This window comes from Calliphora vicina, chromosome 3, assembly GCF_958450345.1.
Source record: "Calliphora vicina chromosome 3, idCalVici1.1, whole genome shotgun sequence".
Taxonomy (NCBI): Eukaryota; Metazoa; Arthropoda; class Insecta; order Diptera; family Calliphoridae; genus Calliphora; species Calliphora vicina.
The window spans coordinates 64,858,240-64,874,212 of NC_088782.1; the positions used below are offsets into that span (position 1 = coordinate 64,858,240).

General features: G+C 29.6%; 1 protein-coding gene across 1 annotated transcript in view; it reads left to right on the forward strand.

Moving 5' to 3' along the window:
* The window catches only part of Snmp2 (Sensory neuron membrane protein 2), a 94,879-nt gene extending 79,117 nt beyond the window's left edge, over positions 1-15,762 (forward strand). Inside the window, exons 8-10 of the mRNA XM_065502847.1 lie at positions 14,950-15,068; positions 15,221-15,346; positions 15,465-15,762. Of these exons, the coding sequence (XP_065358919.1) occupies positions 14,950-15,068; positions 15,221-15,346; positions 15,465-15,650 (431 nt within the window). The 3' untranslated portion in view covers positions 15,651-15,762. The remainder of the gene's footprint in view (positions 1-14,949; positions 15,069-15,220; positions 15,347-15,464) is intronic.
* The last annotated feature ends 211 nt before the right edge of the window (positions 15,763-15,973 follow it).

Here is a 15,973-nt window from a genome sequence, read left to right on the forward strand (position 1 = left end):
TTGGTGATCTTGTTAAAATCCATAGATCAATTTGTTGCTGTGGATGCTTCCTTTGCATCATATGGTATAAACGTCAGATCATCGACATTTAATCCTTCGAATATTTCGTTTTACACGGTCATAAATGTGTACCAAATTCCTAGTTGTTATAAAATGATATGTAAAGTAATGAAAATCTGGGGTGATCCATGACTATTCAATTTTAGCAAGTCTGTATATACTGATCATGCGAATCTAATGAGCGGATAAACTGTCATGTTACATTTATTCCCAAAACTGAACTTTTATTATTTTCTTAATGAACTGTGGGCGAATGGATATATCCTCGTAAAATTGTAATAAACTTAAAAAACATGTATTTGAAATTAATGAAATGCTGGTCAGTTGATTGACCTTCATTATAATATTTAATTAAATGTTACAAATTAAATAGCCAACTCAATAGGCTACACTAGTTACTTCTCTAATATTTAATAGAATTCCTACAATACAATATAATCTTTGACCAAATTTGTATAAAATATATTGTGGTATTCTTTTTTTAAGTTTTGGAACGTGTTGCTAATAAATCAAAGACTAAATATTCTATGTGGTTTTTTATTTATTTATTTCAATTTAGTTTTATAACTTTTTGCTGAAAAAAGAATCTCTGATTAAAATATATTATTGTACTGTTGTCTTATTAAGTAGTCATTGTACATATCGCATGTTTCTTATTCTTTCTTCATCAACAACTTAATTAACATTTTAACACTTAAGCATTAAAAAAATATAAGTTTTTTTTTCCAACTACTTATTGTACAAATACGTATTTTTGTATACTAATTTATTTTTGTTTTATTTAAATTTAAAGTTATGTGTGTGAGCGATCGTATCGCTTAATGATCGTTTTGCAATTGTTGAATAGTTGCAGAGGGCATTTCAGTTAGAAATAAGGAATTGATTTTTCATTAACCACAGGAGGGGGTGGGGTTTATGATCAAAATTATGTACATGGCAACAAATATAGATCTTATGAACTAAATATGTATATCCAGCACCATTTGATTAATACTAGTTAAACTAGAATTGATTGCAGAGGTGGAGTTAGGTTTATGGAATATTAAAAAAACCTAATGATCAGTATAAAAATAACCCCATCTCTTGGCAACTGAAATGTATGTGTTATTTGTATGCTAAATTATACAGTGTTTAAAAAACTAGACTACAAGTAGCAGTAGCAACGAAAAAACACAAGTAGTCTAGTTAAAAAATTATTAATGAAAACTCGGAGTCAATAATTACTACTGCTACCTTCACATTTTGGTAGCAGTAGTTGTAGTAGTACTAATAAAAGAAAAATTTAAAAGTAGCAGAGTAATTTATTTTCTATTGCTACCTTAAAAAAGAAAAAGTTTTGATGTAGCAGTCATTAGTTTTTTATTAATTCTGCTACTTTTAAAATTTAGTAGTAATAGAAGTAGCAGTTGAGGTAGTAGAAGAAGTAGCAGTTAAGTAGCAGTTGAAGTAGCAGCTAAGTAGCAGTTGAGGTAGCAATAAAATAAGTCAAAAATAAAAATCTTCAACCAAAAAAGTATATTATGTGTTGTTGTTGTGAATGTATATTTGTGTAAGTTGGTCGTGTTGTAAACAAAAGTTCGGCTTTTTTGTTATACACACAGAAAACACGATATTTCTGTTAGCAACACGAACATCTGAGACGAATAAAATCGAATAATTCTTTCAAACTCTCTCAAAACAAAAACAACACACAGTGTTTAATTCTGTCAATTTTGGTGTTATGACTGAAGATTTTCTTTTTTGACTACTTTTATTGCTACCTTAACTGCTGCATCAACTGCTACCTTAAAAATTAAAACTCGATATAGAGCAGTAGCAATGATTTGTTTTTTTATGCTACTACTCCATATACAATTCATGTTTTATTACTACTGCTCTGTTAAGAGTTTTATATTTTGAAGGTAGCAGTTGTTTTAAAAAAACAAGAAAACGAAAAAAGACAAATGCTACTGCTACCGCTACGTACAATTTTTTGAAGCAGTAGTTGTAGCAACAGTTAAAAATTTGTTAGTTATCGTAGCTTTTTAAACACTGAAATTATATTGTTAATAGAAATATATTGTTCAATATAAATATAAAACATACATAACACTGTGCTACAGTAAAAATTAATAGATATGTCTACATTTTAAGCATGATTGAAGAAATACCTTTAAAGTCATCTATTTTTGGACTCGTAATAAATACTGAATTTAAATTTTTTTTCATGTGATCGAAAAACAATTTTCGAAGTAAAGTTGTCTACAATAATTAAAAACAAGTAAGAAAGTATGGTCGGTCAAGCCCGATCATATAATACCCTACACTAAGTAAAAGAGCAAAAACATTTTTCTTTTAAAATTTCAATAATTTATATTTTTGAGTGATTTTCGGAAGTGGGCCTTATATGGGGGCTATGACCAATTATGGACCGATCACCATGAAATTAGGTCGTGTGATTTATGTCTCTATGAAAGTTTACTATGGTGGCATTTACACTTTGCCTTTTTTGGCATATAATCGTATCAACAACCAATCAGAAAAGAGCTCAAAGCAGAATATCAAAAAAAGTCTTGAACAACAAAAAACTTGCTATATGTTTAGACGTCACAATTTGTTAGTACAAAAAATTAAACATGATTTATAGTCATGACTTAAAGTCATAATGTAAATGCCCCCTATGTTGAATTTTGTGAGTATACCAACATTTTTAAGCGATTTATGCACGTTAAAGTGATTTTCGGAAGTGGGTCTATATGGGAGCTATGACTAATTGTGGACCGATCGTAACAAAATTTAGTGACATGAATTTTGTATATATAAAACTTATTTGGAGCGCAATTTATGGAGATACATTTATAAATTAAACATTTATGACCGATAAAGTCCAATTTCGGAAGGACATTTGTATGGGGGCTAGGTGAAATAATGGACCGATTTCAGCCATTTTCAAAGGCTTTGTCCTTGGGTCGAAAAAATAATATATACAAAATTTGATCGAAATATCTTTAAAGTTGCGACCTGTACTCTGCGCACAAGGTTTACATGGACAGCCAGCCAGCCAACCAGACGGACGGACATCGTTTAATCGACTCAGAAAGTGATTCTAAGTCGATCGGTATACTTTAAGGTGGGTGTTAGACTAATATTTTTGGGCGTTACAAACATCTGCACAAGCGCATAATACCCTCCCCACTATGGTGGTGTAGGGTATAACTACAGATTTGAAATTAGTGCATGCATTCATAAATATTTTTACGAAACTGTATTATCAATTTGAATTTGAGGGTCTGTAATGGCTGCTTGCAACATTCATCATGTTTATAAACATTTACATTCACCCCTATCGGCAATAACATGTGAAATTTTGTTCCCATGAAATATCCATTTCCCTCGAAGGGAAAATTGCTATCGGGAATATCATGATGAATTTTACATTCACAATAGTTGATTTTGTTCGTAACAGCTGTTTATTGTTTACAAAATTCCATCTAAAAATTTGACAACAAGGGGAATTTTTTTCACGTGAACAAAGTTGATGAACGAAAAAAGGAAAAGGGAAAATATTTCATGTGAAATGTTGATTCGCGATAGGGGTGATTATTTACTTCCATCATCCATAAATTTGATTAGTGAAAAAGAAAAGATATACATATTATATATCAACGTGTAGGAAATTATGTCCATCTTTTCATGTACAAAATTTTTAAGAATTAAAAAAATTATAGAAGACTTTTTTCAAAAATATGGGAATAAAAAATGGTAGCTGACTTTTTTTCGAAAATTTTAATTTTTAAAATGCAATAAAAGTTTTGTTTATTAATCGTTTATAATGAGACTTTACACTTATATAGAAAATTTTGATCTACATCCAAAAGTGAAAAAGATATTTGTGAATTGTTAATGACAATCCCACAATTACCAAAACAATTTTTCAAAAATCCCAAAATTGGAATTCTTTTGATTTTTGGATCTATTGAAGGCACCGAGTTCGGGGCTATGAAATCCCTTTGCGAAGTATTGAAGAACATACTGGGACATACAAAACAGGTCTTAATATTTTGAAATTTATATAAAAAATAGGTCTACTTCGGAAGGCTCTGGACCGCGCAATAATACGAATTTTGATATTATTTTGCTTTTATAATATTTCCCGAAGTGTTGTCTTTCAGAGAAATATAAATACACTATTTATCTTTTTCTTATTTTATGTATGATTTAAAATTAATGTAAGTACTTTTTTCGAAAAAAATGGTGAAAAACAACTTTTTTTATTTTTTTTAAGTTTGAATACACATAACTTTTGACTCAGTAACGTTTTTTAAACAGTTTTTTCTATTGATTATTAATAAATTTGTTGTTAATTCAAAAAAAGATACTTTAAGAAAATAGGGAAAGAATTGGATCCATTATTAGCAAAAGCAGACCGAGGTATGTAAAAAACATAAAATTTTACTTTTCAAAAGCGAATAACTCGTAAACTTTAAGAGATAATATATGGCTAAAGCAGTGTTTTCTGTAGATCTCGTCTAGTCGATTTCATATATATAAAAATCTTTTAAATTGGATCACAAAAATTTGGCATCATTTTTAATTTGTGATATACACGAGGTGCCCCACTTTGGGGCATTGTGGCTCGGCGCCCCCTTGTTATAAGCCCAAATTCAAAACTTGAACTTATCAACACCTCCTCTATAGCCATTGCAAGTTTTATTAGAATCGGTCTATTAGTTTAGAAGTTACCGATTTTTTTTCCAATTTTTTCCTCCAATCCCCCACAGTGCGCCCTTGGTAGGGTAGAAAATGCATTCCAATTTGCCAATTGTCAAAAATTTTAGTATTCAGTGATATTCTTTGAATTATTACAAATAAATTATAATAAAAATGAACTTAAGTCTAATTAAATTTTAATTTCAAATTATATAAAATAAAAAGTTCGAATAATTACCAAAAATCTATAAATCTATAAAATAAACAGGAATATTTTTAACAAAATCGATCATAAATTGTATTCGATATGAAATTTTGAAAATTAAATGCTGAACATATTACACAAAATTCCAGCAGGAAATTTAAACATTTAAATGTATAAATTTTTTTAAAGCGGATGGAACTTGCTTTTCATACCTTTGTAAAAATTTGGCTGGCTTAGGAATCAATAAATTGTGTACAAACACTAGATATTGCCCAAACCCACATATATGTTCTCAGTATGTTCTCATGTTTATTATTTTGTAGCACAGTGTAATATATTATTTAAACATATACAAAAATAAAACTAATCATAATTATTGTTTTATAGCAATTTGTTATGAAATTTGATCTTATCATTAAGTGTTGCTTATTTATTTTAATTTCAAGAAGAATATTGAAAAATTAATGCGGAAACGGTGCATTAACAATTTACATGGTGATACATGTGATGCTAATTTATAATTGTTTTAAATAAATAATTAGTACAGCTTTACAAATGAATATACGATCAATAACAATCAAACATTGTTCAAATTTAGGCCAACACAAATTAAATTAACTTTCGTTCTAATACTAATTAATATTATTATTAAAAACAAAAATAAATAATTTAGTAGCATTATGCTTCTCGCAGTAAAGACTTACAGAATAGCAGCAATGAAGCAGTAATATAAAAAAGGGGTTTTGTGTATTTCTTGCTAGAAGCATGAAAAATAGCTTCTAAATGGATCATCTCCAACCAAAATCATTTATCCATTTCTAAAATATATAAAACTATTGCATAATTTTAGAAAATCCGCTAAAAATGTATCTCCCTTACCTTACTGCTTCTACGCTGCGATTACCTAAGCATTTCAAGCAAGTAGCTTTAATAGAAACCGTAGTAAACATTGTTGAAATAATTTCCATTGTATAGATGTCACAATTTTTTTTGTCTTTATAATTCTCAAAAATGTATAAATTATTTATCAATCATTAATTTGGCTGGTACAACGCCTACAAAAATTTGAAAATACCAGTACTTTTTTATTAATGTTACTTTTGACTTTATGAAATTACTCTCGTTTTGTGACGAATTGTAAATCACAATTTAAATTAGCTTATTTATACAAAAAAAAAAATATTATTTTGAAAAATGCTAATTTGGAAATGGAAAATTTTTTAAACAATCAATTCATTTTAATTAGAAATACATTAAATACAATTTTCAGTCCATAAATTAATAACTAAATTGTTTTAAAAATTCCTCAAGTCTTTTTTAAAAAATTTTAAAATAAATTTAAAAAAAATACAAAATTTTATTATGAATTCAAAATATGCAATTCAGTTTGTGATAAGCACTACATACTCATTTATTTAAAACTAGTTGATCGCCCCGGCTTCGCCCGGTAGCATTTACTAATGTTAGTTCTTCATGTTTCTCCAACCCACGCACACTAGCCTGTTCTTACTTATTTGCAAATAAAATATCTAAATTTGTACTGCATACTTTAGGGAGCTTTTTTATTACTGTTGACTGGACTCACAAAAAAAGAATTTCGGAGTTTTAACCGGAATTGTTGAATTTTTTTTTCTTTAAAAAATCTGCCAAATCGCTCTCACGTGATGACATTACATACATGGACCATTTCATTTATATATATATAACTATTTATTCTTTTCTTTTAATTTTTTTATAATAAGCATTTAAAAACCATTTGTTCTGTTCAATCTTAACAAATAAAATGGAGGAGTGAAAGGATAATAGCTAGGTGCATTATACCCTACACCACCATAGTGGGGAGGGTATAATGCGTTACTGCAGATGTTTGTAACGCCCAAAAATATTGGTCTAACACCTTAAAGTATACCGATCGACTTAGAATCACTTTCTGAGTCGATTAAACGATGTCCGTCCATCTGGCTGGCTGGTTGGTCAGGTCGCAATTTTGAAGATATTTCGATAAAATTTGGTACATATAATTTTTTCGGCCCAAGGACGAACCTTATTGAAACTGGCTGAAATCGCTCCATTATTTCACCTAGCCCCCATACAAATGTCCCCTCGAAATTGGACTTTATCGGTCATAAATGTTTAATTTATCTATGTATCTACACAAATTTCGCTCCAAATAAGTTTTATATATGGGGCATTTCATGTCAAGTGAACCAACTTTTGAAATCGATGTCTTCCGATCGGGATGAAATTTGCACCAAGGTTAGCTCTATTGGATAGTAACTCAGACACAATTTTTCAACAACATCGGTCGAGAACTCTCTGAGTTATAGGGGGTAAAATTTTGACAATTTGGTCAAACAGGGGTTTTTTCTTATCCATGTAACTTATTACCTATTGTTCTTAGCAAAATGTGTCCCAAATAGTATAGATAGCTATTTCTTCGATCTTTCGAAAAAAAATATTTAAAAAAAAAAATAAAAAATTTTTAATATTTTTTTTCCGAAATCAAAAACTTTTTTGACTTTTAAATTTCATCCCGATCGGAAGACATCGATTTCAAAAGTTGGTTCACTTGACATGAAATGCCCCATATACAAAATTCATGTCACCAAATTTTGTTACGATCGGTCCATTATTAGTCATAGCTCCCATATAGACCCGCTTCCGAAAATCACTTTAACGTGCATAAATCGCTTAAAAATGTTGGTATATACACAAAATTCAACATAAATAACTTTCATATAGACATAAATCCCTATAATACCCTATATGGTCGGGCTTGACCGACCATACTTTCTTACTTGTTAATATTAATATTGTTACGTTTTTACCTTTTACAGACGTTGGTTATTTCCTTTAAATAAACCGGATTTTTTTAATTACAAATAAAAGCGACCATTAGCTTAAAATTTTTTAACAATAGTCACTCTCTTTTAATCAGAGTATGAAAACAAACAAAACATTTCGCAAACGTTTGCAAAATGTACAAAACAAATCCAAATTTTTATATTGTATTGTACATGAACAAAAACAAAACAAAAACTTTACAAGTGACAAAGAGAGAAAACGAAACGATTAGCTTTTCACTCATCTTCATTATTTAATTTACCGTTACAATCGTACATTTGAGTACAAAACAGATAGAGAAACGTATTTTTTATTCGTTTTGTATTTTATTGTACTGTGTTCTCTATTATAATGAGTAAATCAATTACCAAACGTTTGTTAAACGTTTTTTATCAGAATGTTTCAATATTGTTCTTACTCTTTTCTTTTATAGCTGCGTACGTTTATATTAATGTACAGTTTGCGCTCATGAGCAAAAACAATACAAAATGGGACAATCATTCTCATTGATTTTGTTTGGTTTTTGTTTTATTCACTGCAAAGAACAAAACAAAACGATAGCAAACGTTTCGATTTGTTTATTTCCATACTCTGCTTTTAATACACACACTTATATAATACACTGCTAATACAGTTCATTTTAACTATAACCGCGTCTACGATACTCTGACTCTTCACAACTAAGTTCTACAATTTATATACACAGCGCCATGGCGCGCCGACTTCTAGAAGTCTCATGAATAATCTAACGGAAAAACTCGAATGTTCTATTTCCACAATGATCACCTACAAGCTTTTAAAGCTCTTCACAGCTATTGGGTTTAAAATGCGAGATGTTTTCAAATGTTTAGCTTTTATTTTGAAATATTTGTACAACATAAATTTATTCAAAGTATTAGCCATTGTTAGCTATGACCTTTTCCCATCTTTCTGACATTGATTCCGAGCCAAAAGAACTGCTCATCTTTATCCCATCCCAATATGGGATACTCTGTTCCAAAGTAAAGCGTATGCCATAGTAGTATGATGGGGCATGGTCTGAATTATAAAGCGGGGGAGGCAAAACTTCCCTACCACTTCATTCTAAATACTTTTTAATAAGTATTGCAACATGTGCCCGAACGTTGTCATGATAAAATATTACAGTTTCATGTCTGGCCGCATAAGTATTCTGGGCGTTTTTCGGCAAATGCTCGCTTCAAACGAATCAGTTGCGTTGGGTATAGGTTCCATGTGATGGTCTGGCCAGATTTCAGCAGCTCATAATAGATAGGACACTTTTGCTACCACCAAATTTGGCTTTGGTATCGATTCAGCTGGTTGGCCGGGCTTCACGTACGATCTCTAATGCTTCGGGTTATCGCAATGGATTCATCTTTCATCGCAAGTAATGATTTGGAGCAAAAATGATTTTCTTTTATAGCGTTCAAACTTCATTTTGGACATCCAAAATTGCCTTTCAAGGTCTCTCGGGTTCAATTCATATGGCACCCTGGCTGGCCTGGGCGATCATTGTCTTTCGTGAACCGAACAAAGCATCTCTCGCACCTTGAATCTGATGGAACACATTCACCATAAGCTTTGGTGAGGAATACGTGAGCTTCAACGGCACTTTTTTTCAAATTAAAGATGTAAAACAAAACCTCCCGCATATGACGCATTGTTGGAACAAAATTCGACATTTTGGAAGCAAAAACAATCTTGTTCTTTACAATTTAGTCTTCAATAACTAAGTGAGAATAAATGGCAGATATGTACTCTTCAAAATGACATACATATAAGTTATTAAAAACTAAAAACGTTAAAAAGATACGCCATCTATTGTAATTCGCTCATTTTTAAGTCATACACCAAATAATATTATCATACTTATAAATAATGTTAGTAACAGCGTGTTATCAACATTGCTGATAATTAGAAGTTTCTACTGAAGGAAATGTTTAAAAACAATGTTGCAAGCAGAAGTTACCGACCGTTAAATTCAAATTCATAATGCTGAAAATAAACAAATTATTTCAATCCAAGTCCTTAGTATTTAAATTTTAATAGTTTTATGGTTAAACAATTTATCAGACAAATGTGGACTTTAGATAATCATTTGGGGTATTCACACGGTCTGCTATTAGACATATTGTCCTAATGTCCTAATATATTATAATATTTGTTGTTGTGTTTTAAACAAAAAAAGTATTATTTTATGACAAAACAATAAACATAGTTAAATACTCTCATTAGTTTAGAACTTTTTTGCTTGAAACACAACCAAAATTTGTTTAAACCAAATAGTAGACCGTGTGAATACCCCAATTGTATATAAATTTAAAGATAAATGAAAAATAAAAATTTTAAATAGCAATTTTAACTTTGTTTTATTCACTTCTCTCTAAGCAATAATAATTTTTATTTATTATAACACATTTTAATAATCTATGTTTTAAATTAAGTTTCGTTCTTAATTTAAAATAATATTTTCAATTAGGTGATTAATGATAAATTGAAATATAGCAAAAGTTAATTATATATCATATTTACTATTAATTAGGTATATTTAGCAATAAAATTGATAAATCACCGCAACATCTTGCATTAAAGACAGCTTAAATTGCTTTATTCTTTACGCCAAAGAGTTAATCAAGATTTAGTTTTTTTATATGAAGACTTTACTATTTCATTAAACTCTTTATTAAACATCCTCTTCAAAAACTTGGATTACCAAGTAATGGTTTTTGACATTTTTGGAATTTGATTTCACCGTCAATTCTAATTGAAATATTGAACAAGTAAGATGGTTATATTCGGCTCTTCCGAATCTTGCCTACCCACCATCAATATGTGATAATAAAATATTTTTCAGTTATACGGGTTATATGGGATATAAGGTCCATTATGGACCGATCCTCACAAAAGTTGGTAGAAAGAGTTAGGTTCATATAAAATTTGTTTATGTTGTTATGTTTATTTTGTTTATTATAAGACAATTACAAATGTTCAAGTCATTTTCTAAGGGGGACAATATATGGGGATGACAAATATTATCCGAATTTCCCAATACTTTGCAGTATAATTTCAGAGTACTTAACTAATTTGTGCTAAGTTTTATCAGTTTTAATACTAAAACAGTATTCCGTGATGACATTTATATGGTGGCTATGTGAAATCATGAACAGATATTGCCTATTTTCATTACGAAACAAACATTATCAACAGAGAGTATTTGTGAATGCTAGGTCCTTTAGTTTGGGCCCTATCATGTTTTTAACAAACAGATATAGCTAGATCGTCCCAGAATTTCATAAAGACCCAGAATATATATACTTTTGTTGGTATGCGATGAATATTTTGATGTGTTACAATCGAAATGACAAAAACAATGTACCCCCACCTTTTTTGATGGTGGAGGTGTCAGAAAGTAAATAATTCATGAAAACAAATATCAAAAATTATGTTTTAACAAGTAAGAGAGCTATATTCGGCTGTGCCGAATCTTATATACCCTTCACCAAATTATACTTTAAAATAAAAATTTTAAATATTTTTAGGTAAACAAAATTTAAATTTTTTTCCAGTTGTTTTTTCGAAATTGTTTTTTAAATTTTTTTTAAATTTTAAAATTTTATAATTTTTTTTTTAATTTTAAAAAAATTCTTTTTATTTAGTTTTTAAATTTTTTTTTTTTAATATTTAGTGATTTTGATTTTTCCGATTTTGACCCATTGTAGGTCCAACTTACTATGGTCTTATATACGTCGTTGCACAGGTCTTTGAAATATCTATCATTAGATATCCATATTGTCTATAATAATGATTTAGTAATCCAGATATGGGTCAAAAATAGGTCAAAAATCGAGGTTGTCCTGGTTTTTTCCTTATATCTCAGCCAGATTTTAAATAGCAACCGAGCCGGAAGAATTTCGGAGATATTGATGTATCATTCGTGTAAGTTATTTGGGGGCTTCAGAAAGTTGATTTCAACACACAGACGGACAGACGGACATGGCTATATCGACTCCGCTATCTATAACGATTCAGAATATATATATACTTTGTGGGGTCGCAAATGAAAAATGTAGAAATTACAAACGGAATGACAAACGTATATATACCCTTGCCACTCATGGTGAAGGGTATAAAAATCACGCACATGAATTTTCGCGTTCAATTCAATTTTCATGTATTTCTAAAGCAAAAAAATGTCCCAAATTGTTTAAAATAAAACGAATTTAGTGTTTTGGACTTTATTAAATAGAAGAGAGTTTAAAGATTATTTTAAAATAAGAACCCAGTAAAAAAATAGCATCAAACTCAAAAAAATGCAGACATCGACATCAGTTTTCTAACAGATGTGACGATTTTACATAATTTTGACTATTTTTATACCATTCACCTTCGTGAGAAGGGTATATATAAGTTTGTCACTCCGTTTGTAATTTCCACAATATAATTTTCCGACCCTATAAAGTATATACATATATTCTGGATCACTATCGATAGCCTTATAGATTAAGCCATATCCGTCTGTCTGTTGTAAATAAATTTTCTGAAGACCACAGATATCTTCGGGATCCAAATCTTCAATAATTCTGTCAGACATGCTTTCGAGAAGTTTCGTATTTAAAATCAGCAAAATCGGTCGACAAATGGCTGAGATATGAGGAAAAAACCAGGACAACCTCGATTTTTTTACCTATTTTTGACATATATCTGGATTACTAAGTCATTAATATACGAATTTTTTTTTTCATCAAAAATTTTTTTTTTAAATTAAAAAAATGTTTTTTTAAAATTAAAAAAAATTTTAAAATAACAATTCGAAAAAAAAAATTACCAAAAAATTTAAAAAACAATTTTTGAAAAAAAATTAATTTTGTTTACCTTGAAATATTTAAAATTTGTATTTTGAAGTATAATTTGGTGAAGGGTATAAAAGATTCGGCACAGCCGAATATAGCTCTCTTACTTGTTTTGAGAAAATTTTGTGATTTTACGTTTTCTTTTGTAAAATCTCTAACATGTTACAATAAATTCAACCGCCTTTTAGTCCAGACCTTTCCCCTCTGATACTCTTCACTCCATCACAGAGTATCCGAAATTGGCTTGATTCTTTCTTGACCTCAAAATATGAGCAGTTCTTTTGGCTCAGAATCCATATGTTGCCAAAAAGATTGAAAAAGTTCATTGCTAACAATGGCTAATACTTTGAATAAATTTATATTGTACAAAAATTCCGCATTTTTAAGTCATACATAGGGTTTTTAATTTCCCGACCTGTTTTGATTCCCGGTAATCGGTAAAATTTATCTCTACATTCCCGGGTACCCGGCTATTCCCGAAATGTATAACAATACTGTAAACTATGAATATTATAGCAAAATTTAATTATATATAGAGCTTCGTATTAATTAATTAATTAATACAATTTGAACTTAATTCACTAAAATCTTAATCCGTAATTCCCTTTCATTTCATAAATCCATTCCCAATTTCCAATCATTTAGTTTCTTAAAAGCTTCATTTAAATTGAATTAATTTTAAAGTTAATTAATAACAGAATTTATTCAAACTTTGAATGATTAAATTTTTGTTGATTCAAATCTACTAAAAATTTAAAGTTAAAATGATTTTTCTTCATTCAGTTTTATTTAGCTTTTAATCATTTTCAAAATGATTTGAAAACAAATTTCTTAAGCCTTTTAGTAAAAGGAATGAAAAAATGCATGTTGATCTCGAAAATTTCCAAATTATTGAATTCAAAGGTGAATTTTTACAATACAACATATGCAAAACACACTCATTATAAAGCTGTCATGTTACCTAAATAGCCAAAATCAATTTTATACTTGAAAGTACCAAATGGTGTGCCGTCATCAAAAGTAGGGGCCTTTGTTCTACTAGTGTTTTCTGGAATAATTCGCACCGGTCAATCTTGGCATTGAAGATTATTCACCTTTATTTCTAGATGGTGCAGTTTTCCATATGCTTTTTTAAATGTTCATTCGAAAAACCCCGAATAAATAATAATAAGCGGTCTATTATTGCGGAGATACATATTGTTACGAAATTGTACTTGAATTCAAATATAACGATTTTAAGGGCTGATTTAAAAGTAGCATAATGCTTTCAAATAACAGTGCTGTAATAGCAAACTGTGACATATCTGTGGGCATTATTAAACAAAAGCTTTCAGTTGATTTGATCGTAAGTTGGCAACGCTGTATTCGAATTCGAATATTCAGTTAAAGAACATTGTAGAAAGTACACCACAGATGGCGTATGTATTAGTAAGATCTAGAATATTCGAACTTTGACATTTAATGAGCAATTTAGAGTGCAGATGGCAGTGTTATAAATAGTGGCAGAGGTTGCAGTCGTTAGTGAGTTTATCAGAGACGCTTTTCGAATAAACACCAACTGAGTGCCTTAAAGTGTGTTGTGTTTTTCAAGTAAATTCGTGTACATTATAAATTGTGTCTGTATTTCTGCGAATTTACAAACGTGTGTAAAAAACATTGAGTGACTATTCAATTCTGTTGTTGTTGTACATTTTAAATAAAGAGTTGTTACAATTTTTAAACTACTAAACGGCTTTTATTTGCAATCAAAAGTATCCGGTTTATTTAAAGGAAATAAACCAACGTTTTGAAAAGCTTAAAACGTAACACTATATTTGTACAAATACCGATTTATTCTGACAGCACTGACAAATTAACGGATTTCCTAAAAAAATATTACTCTTCTCTCTTAAATGCGTTATAGAATTGTTCACCTATTCATTCTGCATTATCATTAGGAAACTTTTCTTGCGGCTAGTCTGAATTTAATAAAAACCATAAATACTTATGAGTAAAATATTCTTACTAGATATAAATTAAGGGTCCGTTAATTTAAGAAATATGGGTTCACTGTCCGCCAGACTCTCTGGACAAGTAACTAACTGAGTGACAAATGTACATATATGAACTTTATTAATACAGAGTTCACAACAGCAAGTACTTTTTAATTTACATATTTTTGAAATATGCACATATTTTGAGCAAATGTTGAATGATGACAATAAATATTAATGCAATTAAATATCATTAATTAAAGTTTAATGAACTATTCTTAATAATTAATTTATTCAAATTTGTTTTGTTTTTTTGTTTGTTTTGCAGACGCACCAGTTATTTTGACATTGCCCCATATGCTGGGAGCCTCGAATGAATATACGAAAACCATACGAGGACTAAATCCGGATGCCAAGAAACATCAAACATTTGTTGATGTGCAACATGTATGTAGTAGGAACACACACAAACAGCCATTCCCAAAAACACACACACTTGTTCTCATTAATTTCAATTAATTTTGTAATGAAAATTAATTAACGACATTAATTAAATTTGATTTTCTCTTCTCTGTTTGTTTTTGTTTTCATTGTTGCAGCTTACGGGCGTTCCGCTGCAGGGTGGCAAACGTGTTCAGTTTAATATGTTTCTGAAGAGCATTAATCGTATAACGATTACGGAAAATCTAACAACAGTTCTAATGCCCGCCATTTGGGTGGAAGAGGTGAGTGTGGGTTGCATTGCTTTGTTTTGCTTCGCAGCTGAAATGTGTTACAAAATTTCTATAAAATTATTAAATTTATTGTCTTGTTTTCTATTTTCGTTGTTGCTGCGCTGTGCAGGGCATTGAGTTGAATGGGGAAATGGTGACATTTTTCAAGAAACGTCTCATCAATACACTGAAAACGTTGAATGTTGTGCAGTGGGCTGCGTTGTTTGGTGGCATTGGAGTGGCCTTTATTTGCTTAATTTATTATGTGGTACGTCGTCGAAAACCGGCTGCTGTTGTGGAAGCACCTTTGAAATAAAAATAATAATCATTATCATTTATATGTTTGTTTTCGCATTTGCCAGCCCCTAAAAGTGGCTGGACAGCTTCATACGTGACATTTTTCTATAATAAACATCTTGTTGTTATTGTTTAATTAATAAATTAATTATTTGTTATAGTGTTATTAATTATTATTATATTATATGTATGTATATTATTTTTAAGTTAAACATAATTTAAAAAGAAAGTTGTTAATGATATTATATTTTTTATTATATTTGTAATTTTAATTTAAATATAAAAATATTTTATGTGATTTAGTGTATTTTAAATAAAAACAAATAAGTATAAACAAAAGTC